At 29.0% G+C, this 21,172-nt stretch overlaps 4 protein-coding genes across 11 annotated transcripts in view; 2 read left to right on the plus strand and 2 right to left on the minus strand.

Moving 5' to 3' along the window:
- Window positions 1–1,695: 1,695 nt before the first annotated feature.
- On the plus strand, window positions 1,696–3,230 carry Ccs (copper chaperone for superoxide dismutase). The gene is made up of 6 exons (XM_019841701.2): window positions 1,696–1,976; window positions 2,067–2,265; window positions 2,390–2,579; window positions 2,641–2,707; window positions 2,771–2,952; window positions 3,044–3,230. The coding sequence occupies exons 1-6, from the start codon at window positions 1,962–1,964 to the stop codon at window positions 3,213–3,215; spliced, it is 825 nt and encodes a 274-aa protein (XP_019697260.1). The 5' UTR covers window positions 1,696–1,961; the 3' UTR covers window positions 3,216–3,230.
- A 1,517-nt stretch (window positions 3,231–4,747) lies between these two features.
- ast (single-strand DNA endonuclease protein asteroid) lies at window positions 4,748–7,450 on the plus strand. Of its 3 annotated transcripts, none has more exons than XM_025305084.1 (2): window positions 4,748–4,765; window positions 5,338–7,450. In XM_025305084.1, exon 2 carries the CDS (start codon window positions 5,490–5,492, stop codon window positions 7,407–7,409), a length of 1,920 nt encoding a protein of 639 aa, XP_025160869.1. In that variant the 5' UTR covers window positions 4,748–4,765; window positions 5,338–5,489; the 3' UTR covers window positions 7,410–7,450. The 3 variants fall into 3 exon arrangements, with proteins under 3 accessions (XP_025160869.1, XP_019697277.1, XP_025160868.1); XM_019841718.2 differs by lacking the exon at window positions 4,748–4,765 and adding an exon at window positions 4,772–4,942 and having other exon boundaries at window positions 5,053–7,450; XM_025305083.1 differs by lacking the exon at window positions 4,748–4,765 and adding an exon at window positions 5,119–5,233.
- A 170-nt stretch (window positions 7,451–7,620) lies between these two features.
- LOC109503919 (uncharacterized) lies at window positions 7,621–8,551 on the minus strand. Its single transcript, XM_019841720.2, has one exon. The coding sequence runs from the start codon at window positions 8,085–8,087 to the stop codon at window positions 7,638–7,640; it is 450 nt and encodes a 149-aa protein (XP_019697279.1). The 5' UTR covers window positions 8,088–8,551; the 3' UTR covers window positions 7,621–7,637.
- Window positions 8,552–10,774: 2,223 nt separating this feature from the next.
- Window positions 10,775–21,172, minus strand: part of Orp8 (Oxysterol-binding protein-related protein 8) — a 12,859-nt gene continuing 2,461 nt past the window's right edge. For 4 of the 6 annotated variants that reach the window (XM_025305079.1, XM_025305078.1, XM_019841715.2 and 1 more), the window contains 16 exons: window positions 20,857–20,996; window positions 18,760–18,888; window positions 16,983–17,035; window positions 16,499–16,729; window positions 16,283–16,427; window positions 15,847–16,068; window positions 14,440–14,594; window positions 14,081–14,259; window positions 13,823–14,000; window positions 13,505–13,601; window positions 13,199–13,395; window positions 12,974–13,099; window positions 12,652–12,900; window positions 12,393–12,560; window positions 11,211–11,386; window positions 10,775–11,083 (listed from right to left, as the gene is read on the minus strand). In XM_025305079.1, the coding sequence (XP_025160864.1) occupies window positions 10,852–11,083; window positions 11,211–11,386; window positions 12,393–12,560; window positions 12,652–12,900; window positions 12,974–13,099; window positions 13,199–13,395; window positions 13,505–13,601; window positions 13,823–14,000; window positions 14,081–14,259; window positions 14,440–14,594; window positions 15,847–16,068; window positions 16,283–16,427; window positions 16,499–16,729; window positions 16,983–17,035; window positions 18,760–18,888; window positions 20,857–20,989 (2,670 nt within the window). In that variant the 5' untranslated portion in view covers window positions 20,990–20,996 and the 3' untranslated portion in view covers window positions 10,775–10,851. The remainder of the gene's footprint in view (window positions 11,084–11,210; window positions 11,387–12,392; window positions 12,561–12,651; window positions 12,901–12,973; window positions 13,100–13,198; window positions 13,396–13,504; window positions 13,602–13,822; window positions 14,001–14,080; window positions 14,260–14,439; window positions 14,595–15,846; window positions 16,069–16,282; window positions 16,428–16,498; window positions 16,730–16,982; window positions 17,036–18,759; window positions 18,889–20,856; window positions 20,997–21,172) is intronic. The other 2 variants (XM_025305080.1, XM_025305081.1) reach the window with 1 other exon arrangement.

Genomic DNA, 21,172 nt, shown 5'->3' on the forward strand with positions numbered 1-21,172 from the left:
TTTTCTTACGACTTTTGCGACATGAGGCCGAGCGTTGTCATGAAGAAGAATAACTTTATCATGTCTTTCCTCGTATTCCGGCCGTTTTTCTCGCAATGCACGGCTCAAACGAATCAATTGTAGCCGATACCGATCGTCCGTAATGGGATCTCCAGGTTTCAGCAGCTCATAGTAAACAACACCCTTTTGGTCCCACCAGATACAGAGCATAATCTTTGAACCATGTATGTTCGGCTTTGGTGTTGATGTTGAGGTCGATGGCAACAATTGACCGGGCTTGGCGTAGTATTTTTTCTTCTTGGAGTTGTCATAGAATATCCACTTCTCATCTCCAGTTACAATCCGATGCAAAAAACCTTTTCTTTGTTGCCTTTGAATCAGCTGCTTGCAAGTGAAAAATCGCCTTTCAACGTCTCTTGGTTTTAGTTTTAACCCAATTTCCTTGTTTTTGAATAAATCCCATGTCTCTCAATCGTACGGAAACAGCTTGTTGAGTCACTCCCAATGATTCTGCAAGCTCCTCTTGCGTTTGACTCTGATCTTCTTCGAGTAATGCCTTTAATTCTTTGTCCTCGAATTTTTTTGGCTGTCCAGAGCGAGGCTTGTCTTCGACGCTGAAATCTCCATCCTTGAAACGTCGAAACCATTCCCTACATGAATTATCAGCTGGAGCAGCATCACCATAAACTTCAACAAGCATTCGATGGGCTTCAGCTGCACTTTTTTTCAAATTAAAGCAGAAAATTAAAACCTCCCGCAAATGCTGCTTGGTTAACACAAAATTCGACATTTTCGACACTGTAAAAAGCAATGTTTTTGTATGAAACTCAAAGCGATATAAACTGAATATTATTGGCAGATGTCTAACTTCTCTGAAACCGCCAAAATCGGCAGTCACTATGAACCATTCATAACAGCCGGAGCCATCTTTTGAAAACGGACCGAACTAATTTGTACACCCAATATAATAAAACTTACTACAGTCTACATCCTGGACGTGCTCAGAATATTTAGCTTTTTTCACTGTCTTCTTTGTGCCCTGTTCCGTCTGCGTTGTACGTTTTTGTAATATATTCGGTATAGCATACGGACGGAGTAGTTTTCGACTGTCTTGACGTTTTTCGAATTGCTCGTTGCCGAAGTGTACCTACAAAATGTATATAATTATTATTCTAATATATGATGTGTTACACACGATTATAACTCATTAACTATACCTCACAAATTACAGCTCTTGCTGGCAATGTGTCTTTGCCAATTAATCGCAACCATTCATTGCGTCTATCGTTATTCTTAATACCTGTCGGTAAACGAAATAAGCGAAAACCTTTTTCGCTACGATTTGTACATTCATTCACGCAACACCCTGGCATGTTTTTCAATGTTGCTCTTCAACAAACTCTTCATGTGTCAAACACAATTCAGATTAGATAAATTGCACTTAATATGTAGATACGTTATGAAAGTTGCACTATGCACACTTTTTAACGCCATTTTGGTGATCTCAGACGGTGCTGCCATCTGCTATATCTTACAGGTATTATAAGGCTGCGTTCCGATATTCACTGCCAGTACTGAAAATACATAGTTTCTGTCACGTATATTATAGATTTTTAGTGCTGGTAGTGAATATCGGAACGCAGCCTAAGTAGAGTAAAACAAATATATATTTGTCTCACTCTAACTTATTGCAGCAGTGCAGCGAAAAAGAACAGACTTTTAATTTCCCAATTTAGGTTTTAAAAAATCTGAACTTTCAAGATTTAATTTATCTTTACGCTAGTTAATTTTTATTCTGCTTATGTCTGTATAGTAATATTACTATTATAACTGTTTATCATTCATATAGGAATTATAACCTACCAAACACGCGAAAAAAAATGCAAAAATATTCACCAGAGTACGTAACCGATGAGAATTTGCTCTGTCACGTTAATACAAATTGATATTCGCTTACTCAAATGGCTTTAGCAAAAGTAAGTAATTATTTTTCGTATTTGCTATTCGAGCAAATTGTAGTATAGCTATTAAGTTATTTAAATTGTAATGACACATTATTTTGACAGATTGAATTTGCTGTACATATGACATGTAAAAAATGTGTCAACGCAATTCGTGAGAGTATATCAGATGTAGAAGGTATCCAAAATATTGATATATCATTGGAGCGTGGTACAGTTGTTGTTGAAACAAATCTACCTTATTCTGTTATACAAGAGAGGATTGAGAAGACTGGGAGGCAGGCAGTATTGAGAGGATATGGAGGTTTAAAAATATCTCTTCATTATGACATCTTATATAAAGATTGGATATACAGCTCCAAAACTTGAACTATATATAATATGATTTTTCATTAAAGTTAAAATAGCATTAAATTTAATTTTTACAGATGAATTGAGTGCAGTATCAATGTTAGGTGGAAATTCAGGATACAGTGTTGGTAATCTAGTAAGAGGAGTAATAAGATTTGCACAAACTTCAAAGGGATGTATTATAGATGGTACAGTTGATGGATTAACTCCAGGTGAACATGGTATACATATACACGAGAATGGTGATATATCTAAAGGATGTGACAGGTATATTTTCCAAAGATCTGTTTTTAAAAATTGATACTTTATGTAAACTGAATTGTTATAGTGTAGGTGAGCACTTCAATCCAAATAATTCTTTACATGGAGATCCTAAGGATGAATTGTCCAAAAGAGTGAGTGTCAAAATTTATTTATATTTTATGGTATTTTAATAATATTTCTATCTGTGATTTTAGCATGCTGGTGATCTTGGTAATATCCTAGCAGATACTACAGGTAGAGCTACATTTCGGATAATAGATGAATTCCTTAAGATATCTAAGATCATTGGTAGATCTCTTGTTATTACTGAGAAACCAGATGATCTTGGAAAAGGTGACAATCCAGAGTCTAAGATCAGTGGAAATAGTGGAAATAAGTATGCAAAGTGTTTATTACCATAATGTAATATATCTTTATGTTTAATTATCTTATTCTAGTGGTTTTAATATTAAATTTTCTTGTATAAGGTTGGCTTGTGGCATTATTGCTAGATCATCAGGATTATTTCAAAATACAAAGAAGATTTGTGCATGTGATGGTCTTACAATATGGGATGAAAGAGATCAGGCTCTTGTACATGCCAATGGTACTATAAAATATTATACAAACTTCAATGAGAAAATATGCATAGTAATCTGAATATTTTCAAAACCTATTCAAAAACTATTTTTGTAAATTAATTTGTTTTATTCGTTTTATTCTGTAAATTAATCATTCACAGATGTAGATGTTTAATTTCAAGAATATTTGATTTTAATATTAATAAAATATTTCATAGTTTTTTAGTAATTTTGTAATTTTTCTGTACTATTTTATTATCTAAATTAGCTGTATGAGAATTGAAACTTTCTAATAACTAATTTTGCAACTTGTTTTTCAAAAGTAACATATAATTTATTCTTTTCAGCAAATTTGTAATTAATACAAAGATATAACATAATTTAAAAAAGAGCATTCCATATTGAAACACTTTAAACTAACAATAATGTAATATGGATATATTTCTCACACATTTTGATGTTATATATATATAGTTATGAATTTATCTATAAATATATGTGTCTGATCATTATATTTTGGTTTATATGTCTTATCTTTTACCTATTACTTAACTTATTTTATCTATTACTCTGAAATACGGTACGTGTGGTGACATAGCAACTTGATTGACTATAGACGTTCCACATGTCTTAAAAATTTGCTTACTTGAAGATAATTAGAATTTGAAATATAATAAAAGAGAAGGTCACGGGAGAGAGAAAAGAAAGAAGAGGAAACTTGTCTCTTATTATTTATTGTACTTGAAGAATATGAAAGTTAAATAGGAAATTATGTATAAAACGCTGTAGTTGACCTGTTTAAACGTTTATCTGCGGCTAGTTTCTGAATCAGCCTTAAAGATTATAACTCGAAAAATATTTGAATATCCATTTCGCACTTTTTGCACATTATTTTTAACAAAAAATATTTCAATTCTTGAAAATTTCAAATAAGCAATTTCTTAAACTTCTTAATGAAAATATACCTTTAAGAGTATCTTTTTTATTATCTTCATTATATAACATAGGAATATAACATAGGAATATAGGGACAGAGCATAGAGTTGCGGGGGAATAACCATTGCGGGACGGTGCGACGAGGTGAACTGTGCCTAAATCTAATTGGTGGTTGTGCCGTGTGTAAGTTTTGATACATACATAGATGTGTATGAAGTTGTGCATGTGAGTGAAATTATAAAAAAAAGACACATGCATAACCTCTGCAAAATACCGTCAGTGTAAATAGTTGTTATCATTTTGTTACATTTACTGTTTGCCAGTGACAGCCAAGTCGTTGCATCACACGCTCTGAATATACGCACTATTGTAGCCAATGAAACTTAGGCACAGTCGCCCCCCGCATTTCAGCACAACTCCCCTCGCCTATCTTACGGGCTTATGCTCTGTCTCTATATTCCTATGTCTATGCTTCATTAATATACCGTACAATCTGGTCGAAAAGTAGAAGCCAATGGCCGCGTTCAGCAGAAATAGCTGTTTACTAAGCGCTTAGTTATTATCGCTCCTGATTGGTCCATTCCCTTGGATTCGTTAAAGATCTAAAAGAATACTCCAATCATGATTAATAATCACTAAGCCCTTAATAAGCAGCTTTGCTGAACGCGGCCATTTTGTTTGGTCGATTCTGAGGTATGTGCTTTGTGTTTTTCGTGATTTATATGCATACAATTGATAAAATTACATAAAATATATATGAAGAAGAGTAGGAATCTCAGATGCATATCATTATAATTAATTATATGAGAAGAATAATGTAACGAAAATAAATTACATCAAGAAATACACATGAACAAAATAGACGTTAAGGTTAGATTCTTAATTATAAATAGATATAAACTTAACACTGCATATTAATAAAAAAATGATTACGTAAAGAAACAAAATAAATTTTAGAAATATTTATTGATGTTTTACAGGAATTTTTAACTCAAGTGGATATAATTTGAACTGAATCTCAAAATTAATTTAAAGGATGGGTATTCCTGGTTTAACAACGTTTATTTCAAATTATTCTGAACGTTATCTTGAAAATTATGAATTACATGATACTTACTTAGTTATTGATGGCAATAGTATAGCATGTCAACTGTATAATTGGTATGCAAATTGTAATTGTGCTTTTGGTGGTGATTATGATAAATATGCACAATGTGTGTCAGAATTTTTTGACGAACTTTTAAAGTGCAATGTTACTCCATTAGTATTATTTGATGGAGGCAGTGAAGACAAGAAACTCAAGACAATTATAACTCGAACTAGAGAGAAGACTCGATTGGGATCATATTATACACCAGCTTCTCAGCAAAGAAATAAATTCTTCCCTTTATCCATAAAGGAAGTTTTCAAAGATGTTATGAAAGAAAAAGGGATTAGATATGCACAATGTATATTTGAAGCAGATAATACTATAGCTGCAATAGCACGTATTCTTAAGTGTCCTGTATTGAGTTATGATTCTGATTTTTATATTTATGGTTCATTGTACATACCATTTAGTACATGGCGAAATTATATAGTTCGTAATTCAACTGGTACTGGTTATGTAAAACGTTGCAAGATTTATTATGTTGAAAAACTTTTCCATTTTTATAATGGACTGAATCAATCTTTATTACCTTTGGCAGCAGTATTATTAGGGAATGACTATGTAAAGCAACATATATTTAGAAACTTTTTCCGCCACTTGAAATTACCACCAGCAGGAAGGAGAAAGTACAATGAACAGCAACGACGTATTGATGCCACATTTGATTGGCTAAGAAAACACAGTTTAAACCAAGCTATAATAGGAATACTAAGTAGATTACGAAAACAAGAACGCAAACATGTATTGAATATAATAGAAACCATAATAAATAGTTACATTAATGCGTCGCTAAGTGTACTGGCTATTTTAGGTATACCTGCAGAAAAATTCTCAAAAGTGCATATGCAAGGTGTATCAAAAACATATAAATTTGAAGGTGATATATATAAATTGATATATATTGAAGAAACTACGAATGAAACAGATTTAACTGAGGAAGAAGGAATAGATGAGCAAGAAGCAATAAGAATACTACAAGAAACAGAATTGGTTTCTAATGAATCATTGGTGAACAATTTACCTCAGTGGTTTATTAATGAATTCAAGATGGGCAGGTTTCCTGCTTACTTCATTGATTTAATAATACGGAAGCTGTATATTTTCATTCCACAAATTGAAGATTACTCTTACGCTTCATCTGCTATTGCAAGTTTGAAAATTGTAAATATTATATATGGACTGCTGATATCAGAAGTAGACAAAGAGAAGACAGGTATGAAATATATAACTAGAGATGAAAATAAAAGAATAAAGCATTATTACTTAGAATATAATGATAGTATGTTTAATTGTAAACTGCCCTCTCTATCTAATTTGAGAGAGGTACCAATTATTGTCAGAAGAGAAATTTTGAACACTACTTTGGGAATCACGGGTGAAAATTGTATGAATGAAATTCCATCAACATGGATATTATACATCGCAGCCATCAAATATTGGATAGATCAACAACAAGAGTTAGCTAAACTTAATTACCATATATACTCCTTATTACTTGCTATGTTATACAATATAATAGATAATAAGATAGGCTTCTGTAGAATTTTAAACACTTTTCAACAAAAGTTTTACAATACCGTACAAAATATTCAATTTGCAAGAAAAATGGGAAACTATCGGCCACAATATACAATGGATGTTACAATCGCAGATGCGATTCATGAAGTTAATGCAGATGATTGCTTGATTGCGGCTTCGTTCTTTATATCTAATTTCGAAATGGACCATAAGTTATATTCACAACCAAAAAAATTTAACGTTACAATCGTACATGGTTTTGCAGAGTTTCAATATTGCTTAAGACATAGTATGCAATTAAATGCATTATTAGGGTATCCGTATGAACAAACCAAGGTTGCGAATATGTTCAATGGCACATTGTTATATAATTTGTGTAATAATTTTAAAAGACGCGACAATGTCGAAACTTACATTAATTCGGTTTTACATAATTCCCCAAGTTTACAGCGTCTGTATAATATATTATTATTGAAACTCAAACCTTTATTTAATATGCAGACGATGCAAACGAAAGCTAAATATAAAAAGCAAAAGATAAAGTACGAAAGGAAAGAACAATCCGCACAAGATCATGAAGAAGAGAGCGCGAGAAAATGTGAAAGCACTGATGTATCCTTTTACGATGTAAATAATCCATTTACTTTACTTGATGCTATGCGAGAGTAAAGTTTCTATTGTACATATAATTATATGTCCATAAGAAGTGCATAATATACATACATAACATACATTATATGTATATATATGTTTATAAAAAGTTTATATTACGTAAATACATCTGTTATATGAATCAATTCAGTATGATTTACGACTGTGAAAAATCAATATTTGAGTCCCATGGCTAGATAATATCTAAATCCTCACTACTACTAGATTCGTCATTTTTAATAGAATTCATATAATCTTTTCGTCTCTGTTGTGGTACTGATTGATTAGTATGGGTCTTGTTTCTTGTATTCGGTAATCTAGTATTCTAAATGAAGAAATGCAGGAAATAAGATTTCTGCCGTAAAATATAAAAATTAGTACGAGGAAATTTGTTATTTGTTTTACGTTTTTATACAATTCCCAAAACGCAGAGATCGCTGTTTTAATAGCATTTGCCTCTTGTCGTAAATTTGGTATGTAATATTGGTCCTTGTCATGTTTCGCAAGCAGTCCAACGCAAACGGCATACATCAATTTCTCTTGTAATTCCTGCTCGAAAATGACGAGATCTCTTTCGACAGGATAATATCTCTGTATATGTTCCCCTAAAACTTTTGAATCAACAAACAATTGATGCATTTGTAGTTCTTTTACAGCTGTGCGTAACATCTGCGGCGTTATAGGGACTCTTCCCATCTGCGTATAAAATATAATTGAAATTTCTAACAATATAATTATAGTATATATAATTAGTGCGCCTTATGGACAAATTATTATGATCGAAAATTATATATGCTAATAATAATATAATATAATTAAGCAAAATTCGATATAAGATAAGAATATTGTATGTATTATTATAACTTACTATGATCAAAATTATATTTTTGTAACGAAATATCTTATTTCTTTCAAAACCGAAAGAAAATATGCGGAAATTTACAAACACATAATTTTAAGCGTATACTTTTACGATGTCCGGTAGATCGTACATGTTATTAACAGTGATATTTTATGATTTATATCATTTTGACGTAATTTGATGACATAATCGTGCGCTAAAATTATTTCGATGTAATCGATAGTTCGTAGAATATACAAATATATTACTTCAGTTTCAAAACTTTTATAAAACTAAGGTTTTTAAATAAAACAAAATTCATAAAACATAGAATTTCTGTATTGTTTGTAATAAAAGTAGTTAATTAGACAAAACTTAAAATGTGCAATTTAAAGGACAATATATTGATATGATAATGGTATTGAAACTCGCACATAAACATTTTATTTGTTTATTATAACAATATTTTTCAACTACAATGATATTCTTATCATAGGTAAGTACATAAATTAAACATATGCGATGTTTTAGAAATTAATACAATATATTTCAACAATTTACATATATTTTAATATAACCATTTTGCATTGTAATAATAATATAGATCATTATTAATTTTTCATAGAATTTAATAGAGATAAATAAGAAATAAAGGTAAAAAGCTTACGTGCGTGTGACTTATTTGTTAAATATTATCTCGTTGATCAGAATAAAGTAAGTATATTTATGTACATACTTATACTTATTTCAATTTTAAACCTCATTAAAAGATAAAAATAGACATGCTATTATACATTCTCTGGAAAATACTTATCATATATAAAAATTATATACTTCTGCAGAAACAGATGATATAATAAAATAGAAAATCTGAGAAAATCGCGTGTAAACATTAATTGCACTTTTAAAATATAAAAAGCATAATTTTCTAAGTAATTAATATTGCTATATATATAATTTTGATATTATATTTAATATATCTAATAGAAAGTATAATATTTATATATACATAATCTTAAAATTCCTGTCTGATGCTAATTATATCACGATGAATATATAGACATACTCAGCAATTTTTCTTGTACTTATTGTTGAAATAACAATTGTATATAAATTGTATATAAGTAACATGTAAATATTTATGCATGATATAAAATATATAGATGTAATATATAAATGATTAAAACATTGTTATTCTGCATGTAACTTTGGGACTTTCTCTGAACTTCCTAAGTTAGGTCGTTTTATTGGTTAAAGTATCTAGGAAAATTTGTGTATATTTATAGTCTTCTGTTATATATATGATTAATAAAATTTAATAATATCTTATTACATCTTAAAGGAAATTATACTTTATATAATAAAAATGAATTCTATGCATGTACATAACAAGAGAAAAACATATGCATTATGAAATACACAATGGTAAGATAAAATTATTTGTAATACATGATTCAAAAATAATTATGAGTTAAAATACTACATTGAAAAGTGAGTTATCACTTATATTTTCTTCCATTTTTTTCTTTCAAAATTACACACTTATTATTTCTACCAATCAAATTTTTTCCAGCACATGATTAAGGTAACTATACATGTCATGAGACAATATGTCAAATTATACTATACATACTTTATTGAATTGAAAATTTCCCAAAATTACATAAGTATGCTTACTGATTAAGAAAAAAAAAAAAACTATTAATAATTGTTGGATGTAATGTTACAGTTTGCATAAATTTATATGTACAAATCTGGTATTACTGTGTGATATCATTAAGATATCACATGAACGAGCTTAGTAGTAAATATAATGCATTGCAAACTCACTCATTCACTCACTCACTCACTCTCGCCCCCTCTTTCTCTCTCTCTATATATATATATATATAGAGTTGTTTCAGAGAAAATTAGTATCAGCATAGGACATTCGATTTTCTCTATACAATATAAATACTAAATATCAAAGTAACCAATCATGTGAAGCATAAATGCGATTTATAGAGATAGGATGTTGTAAATTTTACATCATATTGGAATAAACTTCTGACTACATAGATAGTACAGAACTAAATACAGTAGATTTACAATAAATTAGCTGCAAAGATTGAGGTTAATATTTTAACATTTGCATAGTTATATTACAATTTGATACTGATTACAAAAGAAATTAAATCAATATTTCAGAAACTATATTTTTGTGTATGTTATATAAACTCTATATACATTATAAGCTCATATGGATTGTTAATTTAACTCTTATATTTGAAATTACGTATTTTTGAAACTATAATAAAATATCATTGCACTGAATCTACACCCCCGATAGTTTATTAATACATTACTTCTACATCAATTAATGTTTCATACACAGATTGTACGGTTCGGAATAAAAATATTTTTTTCAAAAAACGATTTGTTCCACCACACGATTATAAAGCAGTACTGATATTACGTTACAAGAGCTTTACAAGAGAGAACGAGTAACTAATATATATATATATATATATATATATATATATAATGTGTATATATATATATATAATGTATGTATATAACTTATTGATAATAAGATAACATTGATAACGCAAAAGATACGAAACAACCTTACCATTTTGTTTAACCTTTAGTTGAATTACGAATCCATATATTTGCAAAATACAACATAAAGAAAAAAGTAATTAGTATAAATATAATATCCACGCAACTTTTAAGAAAGCTTTTGTTATGTTGCAGTTCAGCATATTCTCTTTGCTTCTTTGCAGTTTGCTCTACGATGTATTGTATACGATTCAGTTTCTCACCATGCTCTAGCATTTGATGTTCTACCTCTTTTATTATATCTATTATCCTGAAATTAATATTGGTGTATATTATCAAAGATTGTAGTTTCTGTATGTATCAATGAATATTATTATAAGTTTGATATACAATTCGCAATAATCGCAATAATAATTTATATTCTAATGGAACATTACCTAGCAGTTGAACGTCTTCTTTTCCCTAATGATTGACTAGAATCAGTGTGTGCTTCCGCAGATGAACTCCCAGAATCATGAGCTGTTTCTGTCAGAGGCATATTGTTAGATAGCTGTCTCTTTGAAGATTTGAGCACCGATAAGGAAGAACGTGATTCAGCTTGTAACAGTGGAATCTGTAATGATTGTTGTTTGCATAATTTAGATAATGTTCCTAAGAATATTAATATTTTCGAACTACATGTATAATTGAATCTGTGAATATATAATAAATGATATATTTTACAAAATATATTAGTGAAAATATAAAACCATATCTACTAATATTTTCTCAACACAATTTCCAAGGCTTTAATTATTTTTTCATATTACATATATCTTGTTATTCTTCTATTGTCAGAAAATTGTTTATTACTGAAGGTAAACAAATGTCCATAAAAAGATTAGAATCTTACTTGCATCTGTTACAAATATTAAAAATGTACAACGTGATAAGCAGAAGGAAAAACATGATCAACATTTTCCCACAATAGGATGTACAGTATCTTATATATATTCTTCATAAATGTAAATTTAATCTCCTTTTTTTGTTAAAATCTTGATATTATTCCTTGTATTACGTTTCTTACGTTTCTTCTCTGACGAAAGCAGCATATGTTTTAGAAAACTTGTAGCTTGCTACTTCAGAAATATGACAACATGTACATGCATTTAAAATTACAGAAAAAACTCCAATAGTTAAAATCATATTTTTATTTTATAAGCTTCTAAGATATAGATTTAAGGTTTTCTTTAAATATGATAATTTTTTAGATATATATTGTTTTTAAATTTGTAGTGTGTGAAGATTTTTAAAATTTTAGATAGAAATATATATACATATATGTATATAAATATGTTACATAAAAGATAAAAATAATTTTATAAATTTAATAATAACAGTTAAGATTGCGAAGGAAATGAGAAAAGTTTATTACAAATATTGGATATGTATATAATTTATTCAAATTCATTAATAATAGATAAAGGAGATAAAATAAAATAATATAACATGCACACGGTTGCTCAGTAAGACTGTCAAAAAAGATGAAAGTAGTTAAAGGAATTAAAGTAATGTTATCTATATGCATATAAATAGTAAATTAGCATGCACCGTGCAAATTAGGTCCTATATCGTTGTACCTGTGATTGTGGTTCAGTAGAAACAATACTACCAGTACGCATAATAGGTGTTTTGTGTCTAGTCTTTGTGCGCACTATATAATTTTCTTCATATTGTACTACATCGTTTCTCGGATCCCATGGTCTTACATCAGCATGGCGATAAACCCAATTACCTGTTATAATATCCTAATGACGCATAACACAAGTTGTATTATTTTATAAGTATTGACAATGTGTAAATAACTATTTAAATATTAAAGCGACGCGTATATCGTACTTGAACAAAGTATTTTGGAACCCATTCCTGCCCTAAGATTTTCCGCTCCTTAGCACGTTCTCTTTGTGCTTCTTCAAGTTGAGTTTTCGCTTGAGTAGCAGCATATTGATCATCATTATCAATAGCTACTGTAACAGCGTGCCACAATTTTTCGCTTTCCCATGGTCCCTGATATTCCATAGGAACGGTATATTTCTTTAATCTTTTCTTACGTATTTCTGGTGTTGGATTGAAGAATATATTTTCTTGCTATAAAACATTCCTTTTTATAATTAACTGAAGTTGTCGACTAGATAACTTGCGTGCGTATTTTTTAACTTACCCCTGTTCGCTTATCCGTTATTGAAATCTGTCCATCCCAATATCCAGATATAATAGCAAGAGTTTCTTTTCCTAGACGTATTCGTCCCACGACTTGATTCATTAATTCTGCACCGCCGAGGAACGGCTAAAAAACGTTAGTTATTATTATATACCCTTGAAATGTACCAGTTCTTGGTTTATCGATAATCTTGATATATCGTGGGTGATTAGTGTTGCACATTACCTTCAGTTTAAATTCTAATTCTGAATGGTAACCGGTTTTCTCACATATTACGTTTACTTTTCCACCGAGTTCCATTGATAACGTTCCCATAAGTAAACCCTTACAATGCGCATACGGAATTGTCATTGTATAATCTTCACCTCTTGGCAGCATTGTTAATATAGCAACTCCATCCAAGACTGCAGAGGTTGAATTTCCTGTAAAAATAAAAGACATATGACATAAGTAACACTGTGTGGCTGGATATTAGAAATATTGTTCTGTTATATTATTATGCTTGATAATAATAAAAGACTATACATTTACCATAAAATTTAGACTTTGCAATAATTGTAGCGCTAATAGTAAATCCGTCTTGACGGTTTGTTACATAGAATCCTGAGATAGGTGGGTGGTGCGATAACTAGTAGAAATATTTAGATATATATATATATATGTGTATATTAAGACAGAACATAATACTTATGTATAAGAAAATCAATAACTTGTATATGTGTATGTATGTCGATCCTGCATTGGTAAAAAAAATCTATCGTTAAAATTAAAATAGATATTTCCGGAGTATTCTGACAATAAACAAGTCGATTGATATATTGTTAATATAAACTATCTTTTGTTCATTACTTGCTCGGCTAAGTAGAATGTTCTTGAACCATTAGGATGTTGCCAATAACAGCGGAATGTTTCACCCAAAAGTGGATTGTACGGCTTTTTTAGACCTTGTGGTTTCTTGTAAAATCCTGATAAGTACCATTTCACTACAGTTTTCATACGCGTAAATGCATCATCTTCCAATACTGCTCTGTAGAATAAAACAAAATTGAGAAATTTTATGTTTTCACAGGATAAACAAAACATGATATATTACTATGCATCACTAACTGGGACAATATATCAGCGTGATAATATGAGTCGGCCAGTTTTTCCAGAAATGAACGTGGTTCTAATACAAAAGTTGGCAATACAACTTTAGACAAATCCATACCAGGACGAACTTGTTTCAGTAAGAACCATATTAAAGACTTTTGCTCTTCTTGTAATTCTGCGACAACTTCTCCAGCCTATTTATTGATAAAAACGTAATATTATACAAATAAATATAAAATATATAATACATATTACATATTTATGAGAAAATCGAAATAGACTAACGAAAGAACTTGTTATATCCTTATGATTAATATACAATAAACTATATTTTTGCAGAACGATCAAAACGTTCACATACAATTAGTGCTTACCGCTCCAAGAACTTCATTCTCGTTAGATACATATGGTGTTTCAGTGATTGGTTCTGATTGATCTTCTTTGGCCGATGCCTCGGATTCGCTATCCGAAGCACTGATTTCAGCATCAGCTGCTACTCCATTCTCTGGTTGACTGATATCGTCCAGGTCTGTATGCGAGGTGTATACAGGATCTAGCGTTACTACTTGATGGGTGTCGTATTCTAAGACATGCACAGAAGGAATGGTCATGCAATGTGCTGGGGAAATTGCAGGATGAGATGATGAAGCAGCATGTGAAAAACCAGGCAGTTGGTTATCACTACCATCTGATTCCTCAATAGTAATCGAAGGCGCAAGATTTTCCTGATCTGTGCCAGGTGTCGGAGACCGGTCAAGCTGTTTTTCCCAATATGCAACCGCATGATAAAGATGTTGAAACATTGGAGTTGGTGAGGGACAAACGCTTCTAGGATTATGAGTTATAGCAGGTGAAAACGGTTGTGCACACGATAACAAGCGTTTCTGAGGTGTTGTAGGTGATTTTGGGACATAATGATTTAGACATACTGTTGGTGCATAAGAAGCAGGGCAAGACAATATTAGGACGATAAGTAGCAAGGAAAAATAACATTAAATGATCATTATTCCGACAATCTTGTTATGAAGTGCTTAAGTTTTCACTCATACTGGTACACTATAGCTTAAATATATGAAAAAAAAAATATTCTTGCATCTACTTACTAATATTTAAAGATGAATTGTTTAATCTTAATAATAAATTCATTGAATTATTAATGATTAATTTTTGTCAAGACATCAGTATGCTTATGAATTAAGCAACTAAAAATTATCTTATTTTTTATTTAATTAACTTTTTTCTCGTTAACTATAGTTTAACAGCTATTTATCCAAATATTTTACGTCTAAACTGAAATAATACCAAGTAATAACATAAATTTTCATTATATTTTAAATGAAAATATTAAATTTCAAATATATGATCGTTATTACTGTTTATTATGTCAGCTTGGTTATGTAAATTATATATAACAGAAGAATAACCAATTTGGAATCAATTACTTTCGTCAATAGTAGCACAAATTGACAAATCACCATGCATCATTTACAAAAATTGTGTGTATGTGTGTGTACTCCTTATAAAATATATTTTCTAATTAATGTCTCTTCACGAATCTCCATGCAATTCCTTATTTATTCGTACCCAACTATTCCACAAAAAATATCGATTATACGATTCTTTTTTTTTCTTTTCGTAGTAATTCCGATATGTACTACAGTATCCTACACCCACCCTAGTATGATGTCGCTATGAAGATTTTGTTCGGAGACAACGTATTCCACTTCTATCGCAAATTACACTTAAATATTATATATAAAAACTTTGTTAATGATACTAACCGTGATCATCAAAATGCTTCTCATAATCTGCTTCGCTCCATTGAGTTTCATGAGTGGTGGTTGTATCGTGTGGTAATGTACGTGGTAACACACTTGTCGAACGAACTATTAACGAAGAGCAGCGTAACGATAATTCAAGTGCATCTAGCCAACATTTGCCTGCTGCTTGGGATGGAGCTCGGAAAATTAAGTAGGATGTCGGTAGAGGTTGCATAACAGCGCCTAAAAAGATAGTAATTTGTTTATAATTGTAACATTAAAATTATTATATAACATATACAGCTACATATCATTAAATTTGACTGATTATTATTTATACATTATAAGATAAAATTATTATGTAACAAAGACTTTATTTACATGTTAAAAGAAACAATATAATAAAATATTTTGTAAATAATATTAATAATCGAGAGAAGCAATTATATATACATACCAATAGTTTCATTTTCAGGTCCTCGTGGGGCCCATATAGATTGTTCCAAAGGATGAAATAATTTAAAACAAAATCCATCTTTTTTACTTGGACGCTCTATAACTTGACATGTATTAAGTAGTACCGTCCCTACCCAATGGTTACTCTATAATAAATACATAAATGTTATTTCAGTTGATAAAAAGCTTATGAATGGAAGAATATATATGCACAAACCTTTGTTTTTGGACTTTTGTACAGCAATAATAATCCAGGTTTCAAAATACACCACAATTTGGTCCAACTTTTTAGTGTGCCACGTACTTTTAGCCAATCGCTCATAACAATAACAGTTGGATCTTTAAAAGAACTTAAAAGCTCATTGGCAACTCTTTTCTTTTCCATTCGGTAATTTTTTCTCTGTGCTTTATAAGATTCTTTTCGCGTCAATTTACAAGAATCCAATGACTAAAAACATCATTAAAAAATTATTATTCGTATACAGTCTTAAATATAGTAGACCCACATACATGTTGCACATATATGTTGCGTATTTCGGATAATAAAAATACTGTAAATTTCAGTGTAACTAGTGATATATGTAAATAATAATCTAATCAGTAATAAAAAATTATCAAAATAATATAATTAATAGATTTTAATAATATAATTAATAAATGTTTTTATAACTAAATTGCGATAAAAATAGATCATGTTTTACCTTGTCCGAAGAGTTATCGACTTTTTGACTACCTTCACCCATTACAGATAATCCTATAACATATATAAATTTGTATTACGCTTTTTCCAAAATATATCTGATAAAATGATACAATTAAATATAATAATATTAATATTGAGAAAATTATATACCACCAAAATATGTACAGATTTAATTTTTTATAGAAAATTTGGTAACTTTTTATATATTTAGAATAATCTTTCGCAACAAATAGATAATTTGTATTGCATTATTATTATTATTAATTTTTTCTTTTATATATAGTAAATAATCTAACTAATCACCAGTAATAAGATTAGTATTGTTAGTTTTATACATGTAATGTACTTAGTAGCATAAATTATTATTTTTGTTGTATGTGTAAACTTATGTTATATATAAATTTCAACAAATGATTACAAGCTAATAATTCTTGTTATAAAACAAACTCTTAGTTGCATATTGGATAATTCAAAATTAAAAATGAGACGAATCTAAATTTTAAATCTTTAGGGAAAAAATAATTCATGCTTACACTGTGAAAATAAATAATTTACAATACACCTTATGATAAAAGAGTGCAGAGGTAGATAATATCATCTCATTTTCTATTGGTTCCATATAAATAGGATCCTACTCACGCATTCATCCAATCAGAACAGTGTGTAAATTAACATATTATTTTTTTCTACATCATAATTTAACAAATCAAGATAATTCGATTTTCTCGAATTTCAATTGTAACAGAAGTATAATCAAAACCAATATTTCTTATTTGTTTCTGTTTAAAAAATAATGAAAATTCATACATAAGATATCATTAAAAAATAAAACAAATATATACATAAAAAAAATATATTGCTTTTAACGGTTTTACAAGACTTTGAAATTCTTAATAACACACAGTAACAATTAAAAAATAAAAATTATAATTTATTATCTTGATTTGTATCATAGAAGTATATACGTAACAAGTGAACTATAATTATGTTAAATTATTCACTTCTATTGAAGATATATATTTATTTATTGATGCATTTTTTCAGAGATATACACAATGGAGAGAAACAAATTAAAAAAAAAACCTATTATTACATATATTAAGTTATCTCCAATATCTCATTTATATACAATATGTAGAATGATTTATAAGGTTTATATCAAATTTTAAATCAAACGGTCAGATTTCATTACGTTAGATATAAGAATCGTATATTTCAGCAAAATAGATAGTATATAAATTCCAAATTTACTCTACAGAAATATTACTTCTCTTTTAATTTGTATAAATATATCTAAATTTGATACAAATCTTATGAAATAAATTGTAAATTACATAAGACGCAAATTCGCATTAGGATACTATTACACCGAGTTATGTAATCAAGTCTCTATATGTATATCGATAATGTAAATAACAATTACTATTAATTAAATAAATGTATCGTAGCACATCCAGCTTAAAGCTTAATTTACAAGAAAAAGCATGTAAAATGCAGGTAATAAGCATTAAATAATATTGCTATGTTATATAAAAGTTCAAAGTTAAAAAGAAAATTGCATATGAAACGGATTGTAAAAAAAGATTCAGAAAATAGCTTTATAAGTCATACATTGTTTCAGAATCTTTCTAACATGTACATATTTATTTATTATACTACAAAAAGAAAAGCATGTATAATGCCAATTAAGGTTTGAAAGCTACTTATATCCGTTTAGTTATTTCAGACTATACAATCATACGTATTAATTTTTTAGAATATTTTTAGATTTATACCTGGAGACATTGGAGGTGCACCAGCTGTATTATTTATGCTTGTTGAAAGGGACTCAGTTGATGGAAGTTTAGGTAATGGTGTAGACTGTGCTTGGATGCTGCTTCGTCGAAGATGTCGATCTGCTGGTTCTATATATTTAGTACTTATACAGTTGCACTGAACAGTTATATCGTAACGTTTCACATCATATTGCAAATAAAAGAACATTTCAACAGAAACTATTCAATAATTACTTCACAGTACATATAATACAAATTCGTATTTTCTACTTTACAAATAGATAATGTTAATGTGTAGTAATATAAGAAATATAGGAAATCATAATGTTGTTACTTTTTATAATAAACAAGATGAAAACTATCAAGAGAATATATGTTTATCTGTAGTCAAATTTTCATAAAAATATTGTAAGTTTGCTTATTCTGTTGCAAAAGAAAAAGAAAAGAATATGCATGCTCAATTTATACATGCATAATGGAGCGTGCTATATTGCTACATGCTATTTTATGCTGCTACATATAGACAATTCACGGAAATAAATTAGATACATTATATTTTAGGAATGTATTAAAAACGGGAAAAATTAAATTAATATATATAAAGTCTCCTAAAATAATATAGTTAATAATATACTATTTTATATTTTTCCAACAAATGTCGATAAAACGCAATTTTCTTACGCGAATCTTATTTAATAAAAATATTCTAAATATAAATATAAAATGTGTGCAACTTGTATCAAAGTCATTATTTTTATACCATGTTTTTATGCACACAATATGTGTTATATGTTATCTAGAAAATAATATACATGAAAGCTTTTGCTAGGAGAAAAAACATATTTCTTAAGACAGCATTTTGAATCAATTTCTTGATTTTATTCGAGAATGTAGTGTTCGGTATAAAATCATTTATTAATCATATATTGCGTTAAATATTAAGTAACGCAAATGATAAAAAAGTGGGCCATAAAGCGCAGTTATTATTCATAACTAACTACAGTGCTTATAGTACTAGGGATTCCTGCTATAATATGAGAACAGTCTGTTACACACTCTCAGATATTGATTTCCATTTTTCCAACAGTAAGAGACTTGCTACAGTATGTATTTCATTCATATTAATGAGCTGCCACAACTTTGCATCTGACATGTTGGCAAGATTATCAAGTAGTTTCAAGTGTGAAATATGTTACAAATAAGACAAATACATAGACAATACTGAAATGCTATTAATAAAACTATTGTATTTTGAATCAATAAATGTATTTATCCTCATTTTGTTTTTAGTTTTCGTTACACACACACATACACACACACACACACACACACACACACACACACACACACACACACACACACACACACACACACACACACACACAACACATGATGTATAAAAATGTGTAAAATGTTTTATAAATGTTTTTCATCTATATATCACATATATGTATGAATTTTACAATAGTTATTTAAAAAAAAATACATTTTATAGAAGTAGCTATGCTATTGATAGAATAGTATATATGTATGAATATCAGCTTGTACAAATGTTGATATTATATAAACATAAGAAACTATGTATAATTTACAAGAGTATTATATAAACCTACCAAGTCTTAGAACACTTTAATAATAGGTGAGAATTTTGCAAAGACATGCTGCAATTATACCTATATCCTTAATACAGTGTGGCTCAAATGTCAATGACAAACATTCTTACAAATTGTATAAATAGTAAGCTTTGAAGATATAAAACTTCTATTATTTGTACATATTTCTATGTATAATTACAACACAGCCAAATATATCTCTACTCTGCTTACTTATAGTCTGCTTTACTAGTTCTAATTTTTGTGTGTTTAATATCCTATAAACTAATTTGTAAATCACACAAATATGTACAGATAACAATTGTCAAATGATCATATTATCATAGCATTCTTATATTAAATTATATATATATATATATTATATATATATATATAGTGGCATCATTATATACTCAATATTAAAAATATATTTCTAATGACAAATACATATACACACACTTACATTAAAAATATAAATGGAATGTAATATGATATATATACTCACGACTGAAAGATCTGCTGACATTTGGTGGTGTCATGGTTTTAAAAGTATCTGTTGAACTCCCAACTGGTACAGAATGTGCTTCTGTAGGAGGACGATGGTCTCCACCAGGTACCACAATCGGTTGCGAACTCATTGCAAATCTAAACATATAATTTTTATCATGAGTGTTAATTAATATGAGATTATGTTGAATCCATTTGTTCTATAATAAGCAGAATACAGTGTATGGTTTAAAAGTCCATTAAGATGTTATATACAAGTAAATAAAAAAACTGAATAAAAAAAATACAAAAAATTGCGAAGAACACTAAGATGC

Source organism: Harpegnathos saltator, unplaced genomic scaffold (genome assembly GCF_003227715.2).
Source record: "Harpegnathos saltator strain DR-91 unplaced genomic scaffold, Hsal_v8.6 scaffold672, whole genome shotgun sequence".
NCBI classification, from domain to species: domain Eukaryota; kingdom Metazoa; phylum Arthropoda; class Insecta; order Hymenoptera; family Formicidae; genus Harpegnathos; species Harpegnathos saltator.